We start from the raw sequence: 23690 nt of genomic DNA, 5'->3' as shown, positions 1-23690 counted from the left end.
AAAGGATAATAAAGTTAGATTTTGTTGACTCCTAACTCCTAAGCGCTGCAATATCGGTTGAGGTCTATCGTATTTGGTGCGCCTCAAACCTACCATATAACTTATTAACCTACCTTTTGAAAATATTTGCGCGGCAAAATTGAAATCGCCAGTTGTCACCACGTCAGCCAAAAGGGAATTATATATTACTGCTATTAAAGACTGATTTGGACCGGTTAGGCTATTTTGTCTAAAATAACCTTTGCGGGTTGGTAATTCCAGAATTATGTAGTTTATCGAATTAGGGCCACAATGGTAAAAATAGTAGAAAATGCCTAACATTAAAATGCGAGGGGAGGAGGATTGAAGGGTCACGGGTCGTTCATGAAATAACGTACTCGATTCAATGCCACGTATTTTTCTTTTTCGCTCTCGTGTGCAATTACGCATTCAATACCAAGAATGTGACATGCTTGGCCCTTGCCCATGGTAATTTATTTATTTATTTATCTGAGTACAGTACTTTTAATATGGAAATGAAAATTTTAACTTTGGCCGTAAAAATAAATTTATTTTCCCATATAATTGCAAGATATTAATTTTGATAAATCATAAATTATTAGAGAACATACGCAGCAATCATTGTTTTTTATTTTTTATGGAAAAAGAAAAAAAAATCATTTGGATGTTCTTAAATCTTAATTAATTAAAATGAGAAGTAAAAAGGTGCGTAATTAGTGGTAATTATTTGTTTACGTCTTTAAAACCTTTGGTTGATAATTATTTTCATAAGCACGTTTATTTGACCATCATTAGTGGAAATTAGGAAGTTTTAAAGTTAATGTAATTACATCGTTTTAATATTTCTTGTTTAAAAGGAAATACAAAATAATAATTTTTTTAAAAAATGTTACTCTTATAGTTAAATGCATTTGTCCTTTTCGATAATGTAAGGACTCCATTTTATTAATCAGTGATTGTATAAAATAGTTTCAGTTCCAAAGCATATCTAGGCAATAACAACAAAAATGAGTAATCCAATGCATGGAAATCCAACAATATTATAAAATATTAATATCTAAGTTTTTTATTTAGTGAAAAAAAAATTAAAATAGCAACTTTTTTTATCAAAGTAAAATTATTAATATTTTTTTATTAATTGGAATTTGAACTCACAGTACAATCAAGCAATTATAAAAAACTTCAAATAAATTTGCAGAAATTAAAATTGAAATATTTCTAAATGTTTAGATAAAAAATTAAGATAAGTAAATACTTTTAAATAAAACCGAATAATAAAAATGAAAATAAAATATAATAGAAATTGACAGAATTGAACAATTCTTTGTAAGATGATATTGGAAGATATCTTATTGTGATCTGAAAAACAGCTGAATCTGATACTGGTACATTTAATTAAAAAATTCTGCATAAATTTGACTTGCACAGTAAACTCACAGAGCTGTTACAAAGCTGAGATTACAGAAAAATGCATAAAAACAAAATAGAAGTGGCGTATATTCTGTAAATAGCAAAAGCAAAGAAAAATAAAATAAAATAAAATAATAAAAAAAAAAAAGTAAAAAGAAGAGAAAGGAAAATCCATAATCAGTAAAGAGAGAGAGAGAGAGAGAGAGAGATCAGAGAAGCCAAAATCAAGAAGACGTTACTTTTGAAAAAGTAAAAGTGAAAGCGGTAGTTTTCATGGAGACACAAATGGCATATATTATACAGGAGTGGTTGTATCTGTTATTGAGTGTGTGGTGGGGCTGGCTGGCTATGGTCATGGTGGGTCATTTGGGGTTATCGCCACGAGAAAATCCTTGCCTATCCCGCCTTCCCGCTTCTTCTTGCAATTGAATCTCATCTTCTCTACTTCCCATTTCTAGAGAGAGAAAAACTCTCTCTCTCTCTCTCTCTCTCTCTCTCTCTCTCTCGCAGTCACTCACTCACTCATTCACTCTATCTTTAGAAATATATTAGATATAGAAAGTGACGTACCAACAAATTGTATGTGGAGATAAAGCTGCTAAGCTAAGTGAAGAATTTAGCTTAGTTAGCTAGCTATATGGAGCAGCTTCTTCTTCATTGACGACCATGGATACGCCTAAGAAGACTCAGATAACTACTCCGCTTTCTAAATTCGAGGTGATTATGATTTGTTGTGTTTTTGCTTATCTTTTTTTTTTTTCTGGTGAATTAGAGAGTGTTAGTGTGCATGTGCTTGATTTGGATTTTGGGTGAGCTGACGCTGACCTACTTGGATTTTTCTGAAATCAGTTTAATTTTTTCTGAAATTCGGTGTTGGCGTCTCTGTGTGCGAAATAGTACAGATCTGTAGTTGAAGTTGTATTTCTGATTTAAGCTGTGTGTGAGTGAATGTATGCATGTGCAGTGTTCGTTGAATTATCTCTCCTCTGGTTTCTTCACAACTTGTAGAAGAATGAAACTTGGATTTCTCTTATTTAGCTTCTTCGATTTGTTGGTTTATTTGCTTATCCCATTCAATGCAAGAGAATTCGAGTACTCTTTTTGGGTTTAATTTGATTCATTAGTCCTTTCTTTTTTTCCATCAGAGTTATAGGTTCTGCTAAAACATGCAAGTTTGGCGTATTTGTCCTTTTCTTCTTCCTACTCAAGACTGCTTAATTTTGGAAAAACAGGATTTATATTTCTGCCTAATATTACTGTTCCTAGATATGGAAGGATGAGTTTCACTTCTATACTTGGATTATCTTTTATCTAATTATGCAGATAAACACGAAAACCTTATTCTGATATTGGCATTTGAGATTTATCCTTTTCCTCCATCTGATTGCTTTTTTATTCCAATATCATCTTAGAGAAAAGTCTTTATTACTGGATGCAGGATTCACCTGTCTTCAACTACATCAACAGTCTATCTCCTATCAAGCCAGTGAAATCCATACACGTTACTCAGACATTCCATTCGCTTAGTTTTGCATCTCTGCCATCCATTTTCACTTCTCCCCATGTTACTTCTCACAAGGAATCAAGATTCTTAAGAAGGTAATTACCTTTTTTTTTTCTTGGTTGTTCATATGTACTGTAAACCGCTCTGAAATCTTATACTAAACTGTTATTTTCAGGCATAACTATTCAGATCAGTCAAAACCAGAAATCTCCTCTGAAAATGGAAATAAAGTTGGCAGCAATGAGGGGGATGTAGCTCAGTTGTATGATGACTCAAGAGAGCTACAGGAAAATTTTGATGCAGGAGTGTCTATTGCTGAAGCTTCTATTGAACCTCCGAGTGAACATGCAGAATTCGCAATTGAGCTGCCACGGAGGTTCAAATATGATTGTGGTAGTCCAGAATGTGACACAATGTCTTGTTGTGGTCCTCACGTGGATTGTATGTCAGAATTGGCTGGAATATCCGCACTAGAAGTCTCTCAAAAATGTGCAGACATGCATTTACAGGGGATACACCCGACCAAGAGGAAAAAAGAAGCTGCAGATTGTGACTGGGAGAGTTTGATATCAGACACTGCTGATCTATTAATTTTTAATTCTCCTATTGACTCAGAAGTTTTTAAGGGGCTAATGCAGAAATCACTGGATGCTGGTGGAAGTTATCCTACTCCCCTTGATGAGGTGCAAATGCAAATAGTTCCGGTTGGTTCTGTTGAACCTGAGATGGAATATACTTCAACTCAACCTGGAGAAACTACTGAGCCTAAGGAAATAAAACAGAGACTGGACAACCTGACTGCTAATAACAATCCAAGTGAGGAAGTGGATAACGAGGTGGGAATGCCCATTAGAATTAGGGTAAACTTGAAATTTGTTTCTGTTGGCTGAAAATCATGGAATTTAAGCTCCAGATAAAACTGACAGCACCTTTCTTTTCTGTCTCTCTTTGTAGGTCGTTTCTAATTTGCATCGTGGCATGCGAAGGCGTTGTCTAGATTTTGAGGTGGTAGGAGCTGGTAGGAAGAACTTAGGTGATAGTTCGAATTCAAGTACATTGATAGCTGGGCAATTTGATAAGAAAACTGCCTCTAAAGATAAGCAGCTGGTTTCTGTTAAGCCTGGCAGTGATTCTTCAAGGCGTGTTTTACCCGGAATTGGTTTGCACTTAAATGCTCTGGCAATAACTTCCAAGGATAGCAAAAACGTGAAGAATGAAACTCTGTCTTCGGGCATAAGTTTGCCTAGCTCTGTTGCTTCTTTTCACTCCCCAACAGCTGATGAAGAACTTAATGAATCATTGGCTCTAGTTTCTGTTGAAAGAGACACGGAGCCAACTGAAAATGGTGTTCCACCTGGGGAAGATGTTTCTCAGGCATCAGCTTCTTTAGTTGCTGAAGAGTTCAATCATAGTAGCCCCAAGAAGAAGAGGCATGCTCCTTTAACAAAAATTTATTTAATGTTTAGCATAATACTCATGATTAATTATGATTGTTATTATTGTATTTCAGGCGTAAGTTGGAAGGAGAAAGTGAGGCCTGCAAGCGTTGTAACTGTAAGAAATCAAAGTGTTTGAAACTGTGAGTTCGTTTTTCAAGTTCTAAATTCTATCATAAATTGCACACTCGATATAATGTCCATCTTTTCATGTCATATGCATGCTCTTCTTGCAGTTATTGCGAATGTTTTGCTGCTGGTGTTTACTGCATAGAACCATGTTCATGTCAAGAATGCTTCAACAAGCCCATTCATGAAGATACTGTTCTTGCAACTCGCAAACAGATTGAGTCTCGCAACCCTCTTGCATTTGCTCCAAAAGTGATTAGAAGCTCAGAATCTGCAACCGAAATTGGGGTTAGAATTTAAGCATTATCTTACTTTTTTCTTTGGTAACTGTATTGAGCTTCTTTAACTTTGTGTTCCTTTATAACTAGGACGAACCCAGCAAAACACCTGCTTCAGCACGGCATAAAAGAGGATGCAATTGCAAGAAATCTAGTTGCCTAAAGAAATACTGCGAATGCTACCAGGTTTTTCTCCTCAAAAATACCTTTTATGCATTTTTTGTTTCACTTAGACTGATTCATTATCATGGTTTTCTTGTGAAGGGCGGTGTTGGATGTTCCATTAACTGCAGATGTGAAGGGTGCAAGAATGCATTTGGAAGAAAGGATGGTGAGTTCATTCTAAAAGAGTTCACATGATTGGCTTAAAATTTATACTTCGAACCATGGGCAGCTTATTCCATAATCAGTTTTAGGTACTGTACTTAATTTCTTGACTGCTTTTGGAATTTAGGATCTGCTCCTATGGAAACAGAAGCTGAACCAGAAGATGAAACAGATGGAGATGAAAAGAATGGGGTTGACAGAATCTCACAGAAAACTGAAATCCAAAACAATGAAGAGCAAAATCCAAATTCTGCTCTTCCAATGACACCATTACCACTTTGCAGGTTTCATTTCTGAGCACTTTGTTGTCTTGTAAAGTTGAGTTCCATATTTCTAGATTCTTAATGATATTTTTGATTGGCAGACCATTGCTTCAGCTGCCATTTTCATCAAAAGGCAAACCACCAAGATCCTTTCTTGGAATTGGATCATCTTCTGGATTGTATACTGCTCAAAAATATGGCAAACCCAATATTCTCAGACCTCAAACCAAGTTTGAGAAACAATTACCAACTGTTCCGGACGATGATATGCCTGAGATGCTCAGAGGCAACTACACTCCCAGTACCGGAATCAAGACTTCTCCAAACAGCAAGAGGATTTCTCCTCCTCACAGTATTTTAGGATCATCACCGGGCCGGAGAAGTGGCCGGAAGTTGATATTACAGTCTATACCTTCATTCCCTTCTCTCACTCCCCCACCATTGAAATGAAATCTTAATTCACATAAAGCCAAATGAAATTCTTTGCCTTTTGTCATGTTAAGATGTAGTTGAGTGCTAGTTCTACTCTCTTGTACAATAATATGCCATCTGGCTCTCATAATGTCCAAGTACTTCAAATCATTGTATAATATGGTAATTTGTTTTTTTCATCTCCAAGCTTAATAGTCAATAGCATCATTCTTACATCAATATCCTGTAATTTGTGGAGCCACAGCGAAAGAGAAAACACCCACTTCCCTTTTTTTTTCACGTATAAACTTTCCCTTATATTTCAGACGGAAGAAAGTAATATATTTTCAAAAGACGGATCCGCCCATTAATCCATCATGGGCCCGGGCCCAATTCGTTAAAATCACATTGTAACCATCCAATCCAAGTACGCAATCAACATAGATTCGAATGGATTCATATTCCACGTGTACTGGATCTCAACAAATAACTCACGTGACAAGCTACTCACATTCTGAGATTACACGGGATCGTTCAACGACCTGAAACTCATTTCTGGTTGACACCGTTAACGGGTTGTTACTCAAGTTGCACGCGGGCACTTGCGACACCCGCTTTAGATAATAAGTGGTCGTTCGATATCACACTCGAGAGTTTTTCCGTTTCCTACGGCAAGTCGTTAACTGACCAAATGTGCAATACAATCCCTAAAGAAAATTTTTATTTTCCAGTCGAAAGTTAAATACCGTTTCAGAATTCGAAACTTTGGGTGAGGAAAGACTGAAAACTTGTAGATAGATAAAGAAAATTCAAGATTTGTAAATTTAATCTTGAATCTTTTAGCCCTAATTCAAATACTAAATTAAACATCAGAGGTGTCTAATTGTGAGCGATTATATATATATATATATATTTCAGTGGCGAGCAAACTGTGATTGTTTTTTTTTTTTTCGAGTAACTGACGCAGCCTGACCGCATAAGGTTACCAATACATGCTGAATTGCTGATGCTGGTTTAGACAAATGCTAAAATCACATTTTGCTCCCATTTTCAGAAGTCAGACAGGAGCTCGTCCATATTTTCCATCTTCAGTATGCAGCAAAACTAAGCAAATTGAATTCGACATGTATATAACAAATGTATACTGCATTGATAATGTTTAGCTGGAAAATGTAAGGGAAGAAATGCTGAGGGCAACAGCTTATTATTACTAGATTAGGATTCTTAGCTTTCTCCTAAGCTAAAAGGACAGATTCAGCCTAACTAATCCAAGAAATGCTCTCTTAAACATAACATCAAGAACATTTCAAAGAAACTTTAGCTTATAAATACTAGTAGGCTTCTCCATGATCAGTTACCTCAATCTTCATGAGTTGAAGGTCTTGCACATCCACAGAAACAACCTTTCTTTCGCCTTCTGCTGCTTCTCTTGCTACCTCTGTAAATGAAGTCCTTCAAGATGACACCTGTTCTACTTCCAGGAAACCTGAGTTTACCTTTGCTTTTCTTTTCATCCTCCATTTTTAGCAGAATGTATTGAATGCTTTGTACATCAAACTGCAGCCGTCCAATCTTTTCAGATCCTTTCTGTGCCTGTTCCGTCAGTCTTTTTCTGCCGATGTTAGTCCCTTCTGATGCTGCTGAAGTGTTTGCTTCTGAAGGTGAGGGACTCTCTTCGATGTCTTTTGTCAATTGATCATGAGCATCAACCAATTGTACAACAGCATCCTCAACTTCTTTTAGCTGTCTTTTCACCCTTTCAAATTCAAGGTTATTGGCCTTCTTGCTCCTTTTCTTGGTTTCCATTTTCTTCTTCAAATCTGCCACAGCTGTTTGAAGAGATACTAATTTCTGTGCATCAGAAGCAAGTCTCTCCAGGATCTTTCCTCTGTTCCCTCCTTGATTTGGCTCTTTATTCATGCTTGTAGACACCTCTAGCCTGTCAATGCCCACTTCCCTCTCTTCTTGTAACTCCAAAGGAGGATTTCGACTCTTATGGTTGGCATCTTTGAACTGATGAGGGGCATTAACATTCTCCAACTGTGAAGCTGCCTGCTTTTGTATAGCACTGGACATTGGATTAAGGCTATAGTCTTGCTCAGCAGATTCCCATAGCTTGAGCATCTGATTATCATTCTCGGTCTTCTCCATCTTGTTTCCCCTATACAATGAACAATCTGAAACCTGATCAAGCGGAATGTCTTTCATCAAAGTTCCATTCTTCACTTCAGAAACATCAACTTTACTTTTATATGTACTAGCATTTTTGGTGGGCCCATTTTCAAGCTCTGCCTCTTCCTTCTGTCTCATTTCCAACCAGTCAGCCTCTTTCACTGGATATTCTAGCTTGATGTTGGTGTTTTCTCTTGCCTGCATTACAAGCCTATTCATTTCTTTGACCACAACCTTATCAACTGCTTTAATTCTGTTTTGTATTTTGAGTAGATCTGAAATTCCATTTGGCACTTTTTCATTATGTGTGAGTTCCTCTTTCTTCATTTCCAGAGGTTGAATAGCCATTTCTACACCCTGATAACACAACAAGAAAAAATTTATATATTAGTATGCCCAGTGTAGAACAGTTGAATAGAAGAACACGTAGGAGACCACTTGCTTGGAGTCCGATATGCATATTTCTGCCACATTGAAAATTGCAAATAAAGACTAGAAATATTCTCTTCAAATTACATGCAGCATTTGAAACTCAAGTAAAATCAATAAAGCAATTATAATTTCTAGTAGCATTAGATTTTGAGTGTATCATGTCAGATGGTCAAGTTTCTATAAGTAGAAGGTAAATCAGGTGGTTGGGCATAAAAAAGCTCATTTCAAAGCCTAGGAATTCAGTACCTCCTATTTCACCCAAAAAATTTGAACAAGTAGAGGACAACATGACCTATGTACTTTTGAGCTGTAGGCACAAATATGAATTGCTTCAAAGTTAAAATTTTCAGTGGAAGTAAAGAACTTTACCATTTGTCCTTGATTTGCAGTTGCTAATAACCTTGTGCAAAGTAGGGCATTGCACTCAAGAGATTCTATATTTTCTCTTAAAGAAGCTACCACTGGAGCATATGCAGACAATTGAGCCTTCATTTCTCCAAGTTCAGTTTCCAAGAAGCCAAACCTTTCCTTCATCTGATCAATTTTGACATCCTTGGTAACTTTTTCATCTCCAAGGTTCTCGCAAACTGCAGTCAGCTCATGAACTTTATTTTCAAGCAAAACCTCACGTATGCATGATATCTGAAGATCAAAGTAGAATGATGAAGCCTCAGCCTCAAATAGTTCAAACTCATTGCTTCTCTCTTGCAACTCCAAACTCAAGTTCTCTTCTCTGGTTCTTCGTTCTTCAACTTCCTTGCATAATGAACTCACTTCTGACTCCAGATTTTCATTTGCTTCTTTAAGATATTGAATTTCCTTCTTCTGACTTGTACTCTCTTCTGACAGCTCAAGGACCTGCTTCTCTATATTCTCCTTAGTTATTTTTGATTCTTCACATTCCCTCTTCAGTTCCTCTATGGTTTTACACAATTCTGCATTTACATTTTGTGTAGCCTTAAGCTTCTGTTCCACTTCTAAAAGCTCATCAGCTTTCTGTCTGATGAAATCCTGTTTAATTACAATTTGATGGTTTAATTGATCAGTCAAGTCTTTGCCTTCTTCTAGCTCCTGGTGCAACTTCTGAATTGTTTCGCTAAGATGCAGGCTTTCTGTTTCTTTTGCTTCCAGCTTCCGCCCCAGCATCTCAATCTTCTCCTTGAGGTCCTTGTTAATCACATGGAGACAGCTGAGATCTTCAGAAAGTGCTTCGAGTTCCTCAACTTTCTCAGTCCCAAAGCTCTTGAAAACTGATGATACGTTACCAAGGGCTAGTACTTCCTGGAGAGCATCATTGTTTTCTTCTTCAAGCATACGCATTTGCTCTTTCAGATCTGAAAATTTATCAAGCAAAGATCTGTTTTCACCAAGTGCCTTGAAGTTTTCCTTTTGCAATGCCAAGTATGAACCCTGTAAACTTGCAAAATTCACATGCTGACTTTCCAATTCAGTCTTTAGTACTTTCTCATGCTGTTCTCCCTTGCTTATTTCCAGCCTCAACTGCCTGTTGCTCTCCAGAAGTTCATTCTTATCCTTTTGAAGCAGACTACAATTCTCTGTTGTTATCTCAAACTCCTGCCTAAGGATTTTCTTCTCTGAGTCAAGTTCAGCACCCTCTGATCTTAGTTCTCCAAGCAAAGTTAAGAGCACCAAATTCTCAACAACCAGTTGCTGCTTCTCATCCTCATGTCTCAAAAGTGAACCCTTTAGGTCCTCAATGTTGTCCAATATGTGGAGAAGAGGAGTCTGCTCTGCTTCAATCCCATCCTCGTGCTTATTAAGTGGATCAAATTGAACAGCCTTGAACACTTGATGAAGTCCCATTCTTAGCTTATCAATTTCATCTAATAAGAATTCTACTTCCACCTGCTGCTCAAGATTCTCAGTCTCCAATTCTGACATTAGTTTGTTTGACAATTTGGATGCCTCAACATGTTTCTTGCATTCAATCAACAAAGATAAGTTCTTCTCTTCCAAATCTTGTATAAACTTCTGCAAGATGAATATCTCAACCTGAGCATTTGCTGCCTTGTCTAGTTCTTCTTCAAATTCTTTCTTACTTAACTTGCTTTCTTCTTTCAGAAGAAGGACCTGGTTCTCTAGATCTGCCAATCGGGATTCACTGGACTGCATATAACATGCCCGCTCTTGTTTTTCTATGCCAAGGTAACTCTGCAATTCTTTTACTTCACAAAGCGTCGATTCTTTCTCCTTCTCCAGATCAGTGTATTTCTCTTCTAATCTTGTAAACCTTCTTTCCAGGTTTCCCAGTCTCTGTTCAACATTTTCCAGCTGACTCACTAGGGTGCTTCTTTCATTTTGAAGAATGGATTTCTCATTTTTGAGCATTTCACAAAAGTCTTCTAAACTTTTTGACTTTGCCCTCAAACCTTCGAGTTCAACATTTGCATGAGAGATAGAATGCTCCAGCAATGCATCTTTATCCAGAAGTTTTTGCATATTTTCTGTCATGGTTTGTAACTGAGAAAGCAGGATGGCTTTTTCAGCAACAAGACCAGATTTTTCTCCTTGAAGAAACTGACAGGATTCATGCAATTCTTTAACCCTCTCTCTTGATTCTTCCAACTTGCAATTCAATTCTGATAGAGATCTTTCTAAAGCAACATTCTTTTCCAGGAGCTCATTCATACCCCTCAGCTTCTCATAGAGATCTTCCTTTTCATATCTGTCCTTTTTGCAGACTTCTTTTAGCTTCAAATTCTCATCTTGCAAGTCCCTGATTGATGAAGTGATGCACTCAGGATCTAAATCTACTGACTTCACTTGCTCTATTAAAGCCTGATATCTTCTATTCAAGCTTTCAATCTCCTCTTTCAAATGGTGAATCTCTTGCTGCAGGGAATTACTTAGAGCCACTTGCAAAGCAAGTTCTTGTTCAAGTTTATCCTTAATTTCCTTCAAGCTAGAAATGTCATTTTGTAAATTCATTATTGAACTTTTGGAAGAACTGTTCAATTCATTGAGACTCTGGTTCTCTTCCTTAACCCGTTGGAGATCTTCCTGCAGGTCACTGTTGCGTATCTCCATGTCCTTCAACATTTGGAGCCTGTCCTGAAGCTCTTGTGCCAAAGCTCTCTGTTCCTCTTGAGATTGAGAGTGCAACTTCTGCAAAGTTTGTAAAGCAGCTTCAACTTGAACAAATTGTGATTGCTCATATTGCAGTGAAGTTTGAAGTTTCTCCAATTCATGTTCCTTCTCTGACAGCTCTTCATCCTTTGTTGCTATCTTCTGCACCAGATTGTCTGCTTCCAACTGTAGCGATTGATTCGATTTTTCTAGCAGAAGATTCTGTTGTTCTACACTTTTCAGTTTTGCAGCTCCTGTCAGAATTTCACTGTTGAGTCTTTCAACATCTTCTTGGGCACGAGAAATTTCATGCTCCATTTTAGCTATTCTCTCCAAACACTGCTCATACCGAAGTTCAGCAGCTTCTTTCTCTTTGTTCAACCTATCAAGAGCTTGCTTCAAGGCTTTAACTTCAGATTCTGCTCTTTCACTTTGCTCATTAAGTATTCTAGAACTTGCCTCTGCAAGAGAGATTTTATTCTCTAGAACTGATATCATTTCAAGACATTGTTTGTACTGACAAAGACCAGCTTCCTTTTCAGCTTCCAACGCAGAAAGTCCTCGCTTGAGATTTTGAGCCTCTATTTCTGCTTTAATTGCTCTCTCACTAAGTCCCTTAGCTTCCTCTTGTGTTTCAGAGATCATAGTTTCCAGACTAGAAATTCTTTCCAAGCATTTATTAAACTGAAGAAGACGGACATCTCTCTCGGATTCTAATTTAACAAGGGTTTCTTTCAAGATTTTAACTTCAATTTCAGCTCTGCTTGCTCGTTCATCAAGTCCCCCAGCTTCTTTCAGCTCTCTCTCTAGGCTAGATAACTTCTGCAAGCTCTGTTGATACTGAAGAACAAGAGCTTCTTTTTCAGCTTGAATCTCTGCAAGAGTTTTCTTCAAGTTTTGCACTTCAGTTTCACTCTCTGCCATTTCATGGATGTTTGAGAACTTTTTCAGCTTTCCTTCGGAAACTTTTGAAACTGCTAATACTGACCCAAACAGTTCATTGAGCTGTTTCAAACCTCTCTTGCTTATTCCAGAATCTGATCCATCTGTATACCCTTCATTGCTTTTCATGGCATGCAGGTCAGCTGAAGAGAGTCCCAGTGCATCCTTATGCAAGTCATCAGGATCAAGAAAAGCACGAATTGGGTGAGGCATTTCTGGTGTGTGAGGCTCACCCTCAGGACCTGAAGAGCTTGATAGTGAATCATCATTCAGAACATAAGGTACTTGATTGGGAAATGCTTCTGCCATGGTTCGATGGGCTTGGCGAAGCTCCACAGTTGCATGATCATATCTCTCTGCTAGTGCACGGTAAGCCCGATAGAACTCTTCAACCAATTTCATCAACTCTGGACGTTTCTTATAGTACATTTCTGCCCTCCTTGCAAATGAATCTGCATCTTCTTCAATGAGCTTGATCATTGCTTTTACTTTGGCATCCATATCTGTTTAAACAAATTTATGTTCGGTGAGAAAATGGCCTGTGAATTGCAAAAATGCAGCTATAAACACACCAGTTCAGTTCTTAAATGTAAAGAAAATTCAGCATTTGAGATAAACAGGTTAGACAATCTAAAAAACCATCAAACAATTACTTTTTTAATTTAAAAACCACAAGGTTGTTGTCCCAAACCAAGGTGTTCATGAGGTGATGCAGCAAAGAAATTTTCTCAGATGCTAATGCCCAAACCCAGCTCAAACTATAAATAAACATGTACTATTCACCTAACTATAAGTGATTGTATATCACTTTTACAACCAAGGCAGGAAAGTAGATGCATCAGTATGGAGCTCTCAACTAAATTCAGCAGTAAAGTCTTTGCAGAACAATTTTTTCTATCGTCTCGGTATCTTGTATAATTGTTTAACTTCTAAATACAAAGCTCTCAAAGGAATACATTTGCACAACAGGAAACATGCATTATATCAAATAATGTTAAGAAAATTCACCAAGATCTAAGAAGAGAATAAATACCTGTAAGATTTTCCTGAAGCCATTTTGAATTCTTTGGACTATTGTGGCTATCCCACCACCAAGAATACAATCGCCTGGATTCAGAATGCGACAAGGTAGCCATGATTCCAGCCAAGAACAAAAAAGCAACAGGTATGGACTTCACAAAGGTCTGGTCCTTGCACCAGTAATAAAAACCCAAGTATTGGATCCAGGCCAGACTAATAATATAACTTCTTCCAACCACCTAACGGACTTTGTCAGATCTTTGTTTTTCACTTCTTACACCCTATGTACAGACACCAAGATCGTCAATAACCGTAAAATGAAATTTCAAGGAACTCCAAATTTACGAACAGTTAGGACGCAGCCTACCTGCTCTATTGAACAAAAGAGCAACTATTTCTCCAGCCACAGGAACTATGCACTTCAGTGAACTTCAAAATTGTAAATTGAAGAAAAATGAAAACCAGATCTCCAAACCTGTACATTGCAAAACATCAGTAATATACGGCCAAACAATGCGAAAAGGGCAAAAAAAAAAAAAGTCAACAAGGAGAAATCAGGACATAAACTCAAATGTCATGCATTCTTTTGATTTCCCCAAGCCAAGTATTAAGAAAAACAAAATGCAGCATAAGAATAAAAGATAGAACAGTAGAAAATAATTTAACAAGAAGGAAGAGAAAATTGAACATAATTGAACAATAGAACTCCGAAGAAGACATAATTTAACAGGGACCAGAAAATTAAACACATATCTAATCACTAAAACGGAAAACAGCTAATGAACTAAAATCTACCAGTCAAAGGAATAGAAACTCGATCTTCGAGCAAAGTTAAATCTCAAGAAGCAGCTAAGCAGAAAAACATGCTTAAACGAGCCACAAGGCTATGAACCTAACAAGTCAAAGCAAAATCACAGTTCAAATGAACACAAAACTATGAACAGAAAATGATCCTTTAGGCGCATGCTAGAATGTGTCGATGGATTTTGATCTGCAGTAGAAACTATTATCCAAAATAACATAAAAACAGAAACTTGAACCAAATGGGCATAAAAAACAGCAAAAAAATGATGTCTTGATGGCATTTCAGATCAAACACCTACCAAAATGAAGCCCAGTGATGGGTAGTGATCACTGATCAGCAGCTGCGACGCCAAACCTCCAGCTGCGCATATCGTCACAGTCACCCCATCTTCTTTATCTACCTCACAAACGCTCACACAAAGAGTCTCTCTTTCTCTCTCTACAAAGGGTCACCTGCACTATATTCTGAGATTTTGGTAGACTGGCAGTAAAAAAGAGTGACAACTGACAAAGAATGAGAAGATAAAATGCAGTACAGAGAAGATTTAATATTTTAATGGAATACGTATCTGCACATATGAAGTAATATAGATGGGATTAAGGAGGATAATACATTGTAATTGTGTGTGTTAATTGTGGTTAATGATTTGATTAATGTTGGAAATAAAGATAAACGGTCACATTCTTCAGTTTTTGCTATTTCTTGTCGTTACCATTTTATGAGGCATGAGATGGGGACTGCCAAAGTACCATGAAAAGGAAGTCAAATGACTAATCTGCCATTGCTTAAGATCTCAATAATGTTCTTTCTTGGGTTCCGAGATCTGACTTTTTCCACTCTTTTCTAAATTTATTACTCATTCTAAAAAAATAAATAAATTTTTTTAAGTTTGATGATCTTTTTTTTTTTTTTGTTTATTTCATTTAAGTAATATTTTTTAAAAAATTATTAATCATCCTCCGGTAAAGAATAATGAAAGTGTTTTCAATTATTTTTTAATTCTTGTGTAAGGTATTTTTTATTTTTTAAAATTAATTTAATGTAATTTTTTTAAAGGAAAATTAATTTAATGCAATTAAACAAAATCAAACAAATAATGGTATTGATGTCTTTTACAATTTAGGTTCTTTTTTTATCCTATTCTTTGTCAATGTGTTCTTTGAAACCATTGTTTCTTCTTTGTATTATTCTTGGTAATTAGTTACTTGATGCCATTAATTCCTATGAATTGCACAAAAGAATGAAATTAAAGACTAATTATAAATTTTTTTGAATAGTTAATTAATTAATTTTAAGATAAGTATGACTATAAATTTAAACTCTCTCTTCATTAAATTTCGAAAACATGAATATATAATACTCAAAAATTAATATTAACGTGCTTGATAAAATTATACAAATTCATTAAAATTTTGAAATTAGAAAAACATACATGTAAATTGATTTATATCAAAACTTAAAAAGGCAATAAAAATGTACATATTTTCCAAAAAAAAGAAATATTTCGAAACTAAAAAAAAAAAAGCATTGTAAAATAATTTTTCAAAATTTTGAAATAAATTTCAATAGAATTTGTAGATGCAATTTAATTTAAATGAGGAGTCTTGCAACAAAATGATACGAGCTATCGTGTATTACCCTACAAATAAAAATATAGAAAACAAAAAAAAAAAATGCAGGCATGGTAATTTAAAAAAAAAGAAAAAGAAAAACCAAATGAGTGACCGACACGTATTTTTAATTTTGGGTTGTATTATTATTATTATGTGTACATAATAAATGCTACTTTAGCAAGTTGTTGACCATTGACTTATTTGTCTTGATATATAAAGGAGTTTCCAGCACATTGAATCTCCTCAATGTGAATAAAATAAAATGCTGTTGAAAGATTGGTTCTGATTCCATGCCCCCATTGTCTTGTCTTTCTACTCATCGTCTCGTCATCATCGTCTCATCATATCATTTAACCAAATTTTTTTAAATGGAAAAAAAATACTAAAATATAAATCGAAAATTAATATGAAATATATATAAAGAAGTGAATTTTTTTTTTTTTTCAATAATTTCCTTTGGGTATTAATGAGAAGCTTTTGAAGTATATATAATTAAGTTTTCAGTGAGTAATTAAGGTTCTAATTCTAATTAATATGGAATGTAAATTTGGGAGGTGGGCCATTCATAAGGTGGTGCAATCTCTATCACCACTTAATGAAAAAAATAATAATTAAGGATTAAATTAATATAAAAAGTTACTTCCAAGTTTCTCCATCTGGTAGAGGAGGTGATTGCATCAACCGCGATTACATTAACTTTCATGGACCCCTTCTGTCTTTAAATAGGAAAGCAGATAATAAAAATAATTAATTTGGTAAAAACTATATTTAACACAAGATACAAAATATTTTTAAAAACAAAAAGATTTTCCCTTACAAATTACTCCTATTTAATATAAGACACAAATAGCGATAGATTCTTCTTCATCGAAAAGTAATAAAAAAGTTACGGCGCACATTTTTCACCGTGACAATTGCCGAATTAATTACTAAAAATGGCAAATGAAATGATAGAAGAAGATACGGTTAATTTATGAGGAAAAAAACAGAATAATGAGATGCCATAATTATGATTTTTATCATCAATGAGTATTATTAACTAGGGATTAGTGGTTTGTTTGGCAATTTGCTAATCCTCCAGAGGAAAAGATTAGAGAGAACAAAAAATGAGCTGTTTGGGTTGAATTGATGAGCTAAAAATGGACCCAATGGGCACATGGGAGTCTTTAATTAGTTGAGTGATTGTCTTGTTAATCTAAAAATGTTGTCTGGTTCATAACCCAAACTGATCTATAATTCTATTTTTAGGTTTGTAATCATTTACCAATTCTGGAAAGACAACTCTCATCTCCACCTTTAAGATACAAAATCAAAAGGGCTCGCTCTTACTATTTACACGTGAGCCATCTTATCATGCAATACAAATTTGATGATTTTTTTTTTTTAATTTTCTTAAAATACAAATTTTTTTGTGAGTACTTTTAAAAATCAAATCCATCTTGTTAAAAAAAAAAAAAGATTAGTAAAAAAATCCATATTAATTAATGAAAACTTCATTTAGGTTGTGATTATAATAGTGAATAGATGGAGACACTCACATTTGAAATGACAATGCAATACATGTATATATGTACGGTAGAACTGTATTGGCACGTTTATATAATTGAATAATTTATTTTTCAAACTGTATTTGAATTTGGTAATCTCCTTTTCAAACTAAAAAAAAAAAAAAAATTGATGCTTACTTCCCACCTTCTACCAAATCAAGCTACCATGCTTTTAAGGCACTATTGATGGAAATTAAAGTTCAACAAAAAAAAAACAAAACTCTAAGATCGATGCTCGTAAACTAATATGATAATATATATAATTAAAATTTGAAATATTAAAGAAAAAATATGATCTTAATTCACATTGTCACACTTAAAGCACCAACAGCAACTTACCAACCATTAATAAGTGCATTGAAAATCTTGAAAAAGCAAATTGAGAGAAGCAATATGCAAAATGGACCCCAACCCAAAAGATAAGATGTTGTGTTTGTGTTTGGTAGTAGAGGAGGAGCCAGCTATAACAATGCCAAATAAAGATTCTGAAAAATCTATTTATTGCATTTTTGTATGAAATCTGAAAAGGAGTTTGCTGGGTTTTGTACTAGCAACTTCAAAATAATTTAATTTCTTCCCCACCATCTGTCACATTTCAAAAGCAAAAGTCATGTGCTCGTTTTTTATTTACCACTTTTTTCTCTTAATTTGGCTTGTCTGCCTCACATTTCCTTCCTCATTAGGGATCAATCAAATTGCTTTCAAACGACAATCAATAATTATCATCACTTAGCAATATTATGTCTCAACATTTCCACCGTCAATAAAAATCAGCCTGAAAAATTCTTTATTTTTTTTATAAATCCCAAATACACATAATATATCCATATGAAATTTATTTTATTTATAAATTTATCAAAAAATTCTTTTGAATACACTTTTATAATTGGATTTAACATAAAATTCATTAGTTTTTTTAATAATTTTAACTCTTTTTAAGTGTAGAATTCATCTGCAAATTCTATTCACTAAAAAAAATTATCTGAGCAAATAATGAATTTCAAAGAATTAAAAAGATTAAAATTTAGAGATGATTTCCACAAAAATTATGAAATTCATCTCATACCAAGCGAGCTAGTGATCCAAACATGTCAATTTTCCTGCACTGATTAAGTACCTTAAAATAAAAAAATGAAAAATGCCAATGAATTCGAGTTTTCTGGCGACGAAGTAAATTGACTATTTGAATAAAAATGCCAAAAAGAGGAACTCAACAGAACTGTCAATCTCAATTATAATTCAAAAACGTACTGCAATTTTTGACTGCAGCTTAATTTTTCCTTTTTTTTTTTTTAAAAAAAAAAGACCTAAACAGTAAATAAATTGCAAAAACAAAAATCATTTCAAGTTGATGCAGCAGCTTCAGCAGGAGCCTCGGCCATTGTTTCATCAGCAGGCCGCTCCAATTTCGTACCAACATCTTCTGAATAATCTCCATGTACCTGCATAGCATGGACAGACAATCAGAATTCAGAAGAAAGAAAGAAAAGTACTTTCCTTCAAAATACTTCAAAAGAAAGAAAAAACACGAGCAAATGACATGCCTCCATAAGCTTTCCAAGATCAAATTTTGGAGCTTTCAAAATCTTGACTTTCCGAACATAGACATTTTGTAAAGGGTAGATGCTTGAAGTTGCCTTTTCAATCTCTTTGCCAATTATCTCAGGAATGAACTTGCGTACCAACTCCTTGAGATCACAAGATGTTGCTTGGGCTGTCATGATCTCCCTCATCTTTCGGCGTATCTGGCAAAATAAAAGCAGGTTTTGTCACATAAAAGCAACCAAAAACAAAGGACATTGAGAATTTGAGCTTTCAACTTAAAAGCAATGTAATGCTTTACCTGTCTAATCTGGCTGGATTGGGCATAACAAGTCCTCTTAATTTGGTTTGGTCTTCTCTTGGTAAACCCAATGCAGAACATCCTCAAAGTGTAGTTGTCAGTTGTCTTCACATCCACATGAGCTTCGATCAAAGTTTGCCATTTCCTCACCAAAGACCTTAACTTGTCTGTTGTAAAATCCATTCCCTATATCATGCACCATGAATGGAAAATAAGAAAAAGAAAAGAACAAATTGCTTCAAATGGTCAACAGATACTAATAGAGCATATAAAATTTCAACTATGCATATCATACCCAAAAATTTGTCAAAACATTCCTCCCTTGAACATCCTCGGCTCTCAACCGGATCTTTCTAAAAGCATAATCCTCATCGCCTTGAAGATCAGCCAGTGAGATGTCAAAAACACGATGTTTGAGTCCTTCCGAAGCAATCTATTAGAACAATAGAAGATATAATATAGCAATAGGAATTTGGACATGTACATCACTTGTAGGCATTCAAAGAAACATGCTTAATTTCTCATATGTATGGTATGCATTAGAGAAGTACAGTTTTTTATGAGTATACAAACTCATACACACTGCTCATACTACACCACAAAATATGGTTGAAATATGCTATTAAGTTATTTAGCTGATAAAGAGGAAAGGGTCGTTATTGCAAGTTACTACACAAAGAAATGAGTCACAACTGAAAATAAACTAGTTTATATAACAAGGGGTGGGGTTAAGAATATGAATAAAAAATTGCAAGAAGATTATTGGGAGATTTCACAATACAATTTTAAAAGAAAACGAAATTCAGAAAAATAATTTCAATGTCATCCAAAATGCATATTAGCACAGAAGTAAACCACTTCACATATGGCAGTTTTGGATTAATGACTGTCGATACTAGCAATCAGGCATATGAAAGTTCAGTTTCTATGATGAAATGGAACCCACATTATAGAAAGGTCGACTTAAAGATTGAATCCTCGCATAAAGATTGTGTTTCAATCTGTGAATAATATCATATTGCCAATCATTCAATAACACAATTCTAATCCAGATATAAATATGACACAGAATACTGAAAATAAACAATTCGCACCAGCATAAGTAAAGATTCAAACAGAAGTAAAACGAACCTTGGTACCCTGAGTTCGGCTAACAAGAGTCTTGCCCACATTCTTAACAGAGAAAGCAGAAGGAGCTTTAATATCATACCAATCCTTCTTTGCAAATGGATCCGCACTATCCAATGAAAACAAAATGAAATAAGCGATTCCAAAATCCATCTCAAAAGGAATTTTGAGAAAAATTCAAGTAAACAAAAACTGAGAGATAAATTAAAAGTAAGACTCACGCCTTCTTCTTGCCACCTTTCTTTCCCTTCGAAATCCTCTTGTTCTTCCTGCACAGCGACAACAACAAACCCAAATTACAAATCAACTCATTTGCAAAGTCCAGAAAGAGAGAGAGAGAGAGAGAGAGAGAGAGAGAGAGAGTGCTGCGTACCCGACGGCCATTGTTAATGGTGTGGAGAAGCTAAGGGCAGCTTTAAGTGCAGAAGGGAAGTAAAACAAAAACGGCTAAGCGCAAACCCTTTCAGAGACAAAACCCTATTACTGTGTGGCTTAAATAGGTTTTAGCTGATTCAATGTTGTGCTTCTTTCTGTTGTACCTTGAGGGTAGTTTAGTACTTTTTAATACTGTTGAAGGGTAACTTTGTTATTGCATGAATAAGTTGAACGGCGTCGTGTTTATGAACGCAACTGGGCCGAATATCATAGTAAATTCATTGGGCTCCCAAGTTCAATCAGCTCCTTCCAATTTCAAGTTGCACAAAGTTTAAACTTCCTAAGTTTGAAACCCAGCCCATCAACTATGAGCCCTACCTTAGCCCTCTCTACATATAATACTATACTTTTTGAGGATATGTATTACTATATTCTTTTCTTTTTACGGACAACGTAAAAACCATTAAAGGCTATATATTTAAATTCAACAAGATGGGAATTGAATTTAGGATCTTATGTCGCAAATTAATTTCTTTGGCTTAATTATTCTGTTAAAATTCACCAATAATTCTGTGAAGTTAAATACATGAGTAAATTTTAGATAGATGCCATCCTGTCCATCTAATTAAGGTAATTGACTTTAATTAGCATTATAGTAGAAAAACCTGATTTTCTTTGTCTTAAAATATTTGACTTTATGTTTATGGAAAATACTTGTCTACACCCGATTTATAGAAAGTTTTATATACTAAATTAATAAAAAATTTTAAAAAATATTATTTTTTTTTTCATGCATGCTTAGAAATATATCTTTTGAATTAAAATACTATACAAGGATATGTATTAAGAAGAATCATTTCATTGCCCAAATATATTAACCAGTTTGCGGTTTCTCAAGTAGCCTCTAAAAAGTACATTTTAACCTTGTATAGATATGCACTAAATAGCTTTTACTAATATGGAAAATACTATAGTAGAAAATTGTACTAGTAATTAATTAATTTGTTTTTATTAATCATTTCTATTGCGATGAGCTGTCAAGAAACTAATTGATAATGGTGATGGATCCGCGGTGGCAGTGGCCGTGTTTTCGTGGCGTTGGAGGAGGAAGCCCCGAAGCGGCAGTAACATATACCGACAGAAGACTTCTAGCTTTTTGGACATTTATTGGCACCGCAAATAACTCTCTGATGTGCGTAAAATGACCTGCATTCTTCAGGAGATCGCTGGAAGGGCCTAGATGGAATACAATTTCTCTGATCATCAATCGCCGGCAGCCGGAGGCACACAGGAGACTCGCCGGAGAAATAATTAAACGAGTAAGTAAAATTCTTCAAGTTAGGCAAAGAACAAATACTCTGCGGAACCTGACCATAAAATTTATTATGTGCAACATTTAGCTGCTCCAAATTCCTCATTTCTCCTATAGACGCCGGCAGATAACCTGATAACTTGTTAAAGCTTAAATCAAGAACTTTCAATCCTTTTAGTACCCCTATATCTTGCCGCAAACAACCTGTTAATCCCAAATTTGAAAGAACAATCTCTTCAAGTGTCGCCGCCATTCTTGCCAAACTTGGAGGAATACAGCCTCTAACATTACTGTTAGCCAATACAAAAACTGACACCGGAGAATTACCTAAATTCTCCGGCAAGGATGATTCAAATTTGTTATCGTTAAGAAAAAGAGCATCGAGTGGTAAGTCGAAAACCTCTTCGGGAATCTCGCCGTCGAATTGATTGAATCTAATGTCAAGATATTTTAATGAAGGTAAATAAAGAACAACATAGGGAAATGGACCGCTAAATTGGTTATTACTAACGTCAAGCTCATACAGAAGATGAAGATGGATAAAGCTTGCAGGAATCGTACCGCAAAAGCGGTTAGAGTTTAAGTGGAAAAGAGCAAGATCTTTAAGAAGGCCAAGCTCTTCCGGCAAATATCCGGCGATGTTTGCGTGATTCAGGTCGATTCCGGCGACGGTTAAAATGTGAGGATCGTCTAGGGCTGGTGCACAGTAAACACCAGTGTAATTGCAGACATTGTGACCATACCAGTTGGCAGTGAAGTTGTTGGGGTCAGAAGTGATTGCCAGTTTCCAAGCCTGAAGAGCTATGTAAGCTTTCATTAATCTAGGATTTAGGATGGGGAAAGAAGGAAATGGAAATATGTCATCTTGGTAAGACGGTTTGGAGAGGAACAAGACGATACTGAGAACAAGCCATATTAGGGCTAGACTAAGATGCCATGATTTCTCCATCTTGGAGAAAGAGTTGATGATGTTTGGTTATGTGAATTTCATGTTGTTGAACGGTTTATATATAATCTGGGAAAATGCAAGAATTAGTAATAATGTTCGGCACGATTGGGCTTAAAATCTTTGATAATTTCTAATAATTTTATTTTGTTCTTGTTTTTCAAATGAAAATTTGGATTAGTGGAGAACACATGGGGGATTGAACATTAGTTGACTTCCATGGATTAAGGGTGACCAGAATCATAAGTCTTCTTTTAATTATATTTTAGTGTTAATTCGATATTTATACTATTTTTGGGTTTGATGTTCGTTCCAAGTCATGTCATTGGTATATATATAACATTTGATTCAATCATTGCTACTGTATTAACAAATTTTAAGAATGTATTACACCACAAAAAATAGCAAGTAAATTTAATTAACTCTGTATTTTTGTCAATTATCCTTTTAACTCTCTAATCTTTGTAGACCTTACATATTTGTATTTCCGTAATAACTGTGTCTCCAGTAAAAATGAAATGTGAAAATGCAGTAATAATTGAATTCTGTACAATTATTTCATTTTGGCGAGAAGCATAATTATTAGTGAGATGTAAAACTGCAGGATCACGATGAGTCACCAAAGTACATGATCAAATTTATGCATTAGACCAAAATATCAAAATCGATGTTGGTTTGAATTAAATTGCTAAATGATGTCCCTATCAAAT

General features: G+C 35.1%; 4 protein-coding genes across 5 annotated transcripts; 1 reads left to right on the top strand and 3 right to left on the bottom strand.

Annotated features, from left to right (window-relative positions):
- Positions 1-1724: 1724 nt before the first annotated feature.
- On the top strand, positions 1725-5958 carry TCX2 (TESMIN/TSO1-like CXC 2). Of its 2 annotated transcripts, XM_012214295.4 has the most exons (10): positions 1727-2127; positions 2849-3009; positions 3090-3750; positions 3869-4344; positions 4425-4493; positions 4587-4767; positions 4848-4943; positions 5022-5088; positions 5212-5368; positions 5449-5958. In XM_012214295.4, the coding sequence occupies exons 1-10, from the start codon at positions 2077-2079 to the stop codon at positions 5795-5797; spliced, it is 2268 nt and encodes a 755-aa protein (XP_012069685.1). In that variant the 5' UTR covers positions 1727-2076; the 3' UTR covers positions 5798-5958. The 2 variants fall into 2 exon arrangements, with proteins under 2 accessions (XP_012069684.1, XP_012069685.1); XM_012214294.4 differs by having other exon boundaries at positions 1725-2127; positions 4848-5088.
- Positions 5959-6863: 905 nt separating this feature from the next.
- Positions 6864-14794, bottom strand: LOC105632027 (protein NETWORKED 1A). Its single transcript, XM_012214296.3, has 5 exons — positions 14515-14794; positions 13779-13886; positions 13425-13692; positions 8732-12894; positions 6864-8287 (listed from the first exon to the last, which is right to left on the bottom strand). The coding sequence occupies exons 3-5, from the start codon at positions 13525-13527 to the stop codon at positions 7118-7120; spliced, it is 5436 nt and encodes a 1811-aa protein (XP_012069686.1). The 5' UTR covers positions 13528-13692; positions 13779-13886; positions 14515-14794; the 3' UTR covers positions 6864-7117.
- A 3737-nt stretch (positions 14795-18531) lies between these two features.
- Positions 18532-20871, bottom strand: LOC105632028 (small ribosomal subunit protein eS1). The gene is made up of 7 exons (XM_012214297.4): positions 20721-20871; positions 20569-20616; positions 20351-20456; positions 19515-19652; positions 19220-19405; positions 18921-19121; positions 18532-18818 (listed from the first exon to the last, which is right to left on the bottom strand). The coding sequence occupies exons 1-7, from the start codon at positions 20729-20731 to the stop codon at positions 18720-18722; spliced, it is 789 nt and encodes a 262-aa protein (XP_012069687.3). The 5' UTR covers positions 20732-20871; the 3' UTR covers positions 18532-18719.
- A 690-nt stretch (positions 20872-21561) lies between these two features.
- On the bottom strand, positions 21562-23191 carry LOC105632029 (leucine-rich repeat extensin-like protein 6). The gene has a single exon (XM_012214298.4). The coding sequence runs from the start codon at positions 22981-22983 to the stop codon at positions 21871-21873; it is 1113 nt and encodes a 370-aa protein (XP_012069688.1). The 5' UTR covers positions 22984-23191; the 3' UTR covers positions 21562-21870.
- Between the last annotated feature and the right edge of the window lie 499 nt (positions 23192-23690).

The sequence above is a fragment of the Jatropha curcas genome, chromosome 7 (assembly GCF_041381405.1).
Source record: "Jatropha curcas cultivar XTBG-Jc1 chromosome 7, XTBG_Jcur_1.0, whole genome shotgun sequence".
In the NCBI taxonomy this organism is placed as follows: domain Eukaryota; kingdom Viridiplantae; phylum Streptophyta; class Magnoliopsida; order Malpighiales; family Euphorbiaceae; genus Jatropha; species Jatropha curcas.
The sequence above is the reverse complement of the archived record's forward strand: the minus strand, read 5'-3'. Positions and strand labels throughout refer to the sequence as shown.